This window comes from Gekko japonicus, unplaced genomic scaffold, assembly GCF_001447785.1.
Source record: "Gekko japonicus isolate JY-2015 unplaced genomic scaffold, Gekko_japonicus_V1.1 scaffold3375, whole genome shotgun sequence".
Lineage (NCBI taxonomy): Eukaryota > Metazoa > Chordata > Lepidosauria > Squamata > Gekkonidae > Gekko > Gekko japonicus.
In genome coordinates, this window is record NW_015172118.1 from 113422 (window position 1) to 114316 (window position 895).

The window sequence follows — 895 nt, forward strand, 5'->3', positions numbered from 1 at the left end:
CTTGGGATACCCCCGTGCTTCTGTTTCCCCCCCCCTGTCGAGGGGGTAAAGTTTCGACCGCAGAAGAGAGGTCTTATTTGCAGGATCAGGTGGGGAAGACAATACTCTGTCTCTAACCTGAGACTGGCAAACACACCCCAAGTTCACAGACAGGGAAAGGGACGAGGAAAAACATCTTTTGACTCGGAGTCAAGAAAAGGGGTGGACGTCTCTAGGAGGTAGGGAAGACTAACTCAGTGGGAAACGGTGGGATCGTTCCCATAAACCATCGCCACCGTCATAGTATTCCCCCCCAGATGGCTGACGGCTCGCACCCCACCCCACAATGCAACAGGTTTATGTTGGGGGGGGGGAGGAGTCAATCCTACGGACAAGGTCACATCAGGATACACTTCTCTGCTGATTGCTTCAGGTCATCCAGCGTCGCCTGGGCCTTATCCTTCAGGGAATCGAGGTCCAGAGTTTGGATATTGGTGAGCTGTCCGATAACAGAGTCCCTTTCTTCTTCTTCTTCGTTATCCTGCTCGATCATCTTGGCCAGCTCTTTGGGGAGTTCCACGTCGCCCCCCACCAGTTGGATCTGGTTGTCGTCGGTCTCGTTCTAAAGGGAGGCGTATCGGTTTTGGGGACAGAAGAGAAGCGGGAGTTAGAGTCGAGCCTTTGGGCTGCTTCATAGAATCATAGAGTTGGAAGGGACCTCCAGGGTCACCTTGTCCAACCCCCTGCACAATGCAGGGAATTCACAAAAACCCCCCCCACACACACACACCAGTGTTCCCTCTAAGCTGAGTTAGTGTGAGCTAACTCACAGTTTTTTAGCCTCCGGGTCACACATTTTTTGTCTGGGCTCAGTAAGGACGGCTCCAGAGCAAACTAATTTATGCAGCGGCCAAAT

General features: G+C 52.6%; 1 protein-coding gene across 1 annotated transcript in view; it reads right to left on the reverse strand.

The window, feature by feature from the left end:
- Positions 1 to 376: 376 nt before the first annotated feature.
- Positions 377 to 895, reverse strand: part of CPLX3 (complexin 3) — a 23303-nt gene continuing 22784 nt past the window's right edge. The window contains exon 3 of the mRNA XM_015420986.1: positions 377 to 601. Coding sequence (XP_015276472.1) covers positions 377 to 601 — 225 coding nt within the window. The remainder of the gene's footprint in view (positions 602 to 895) is intronic.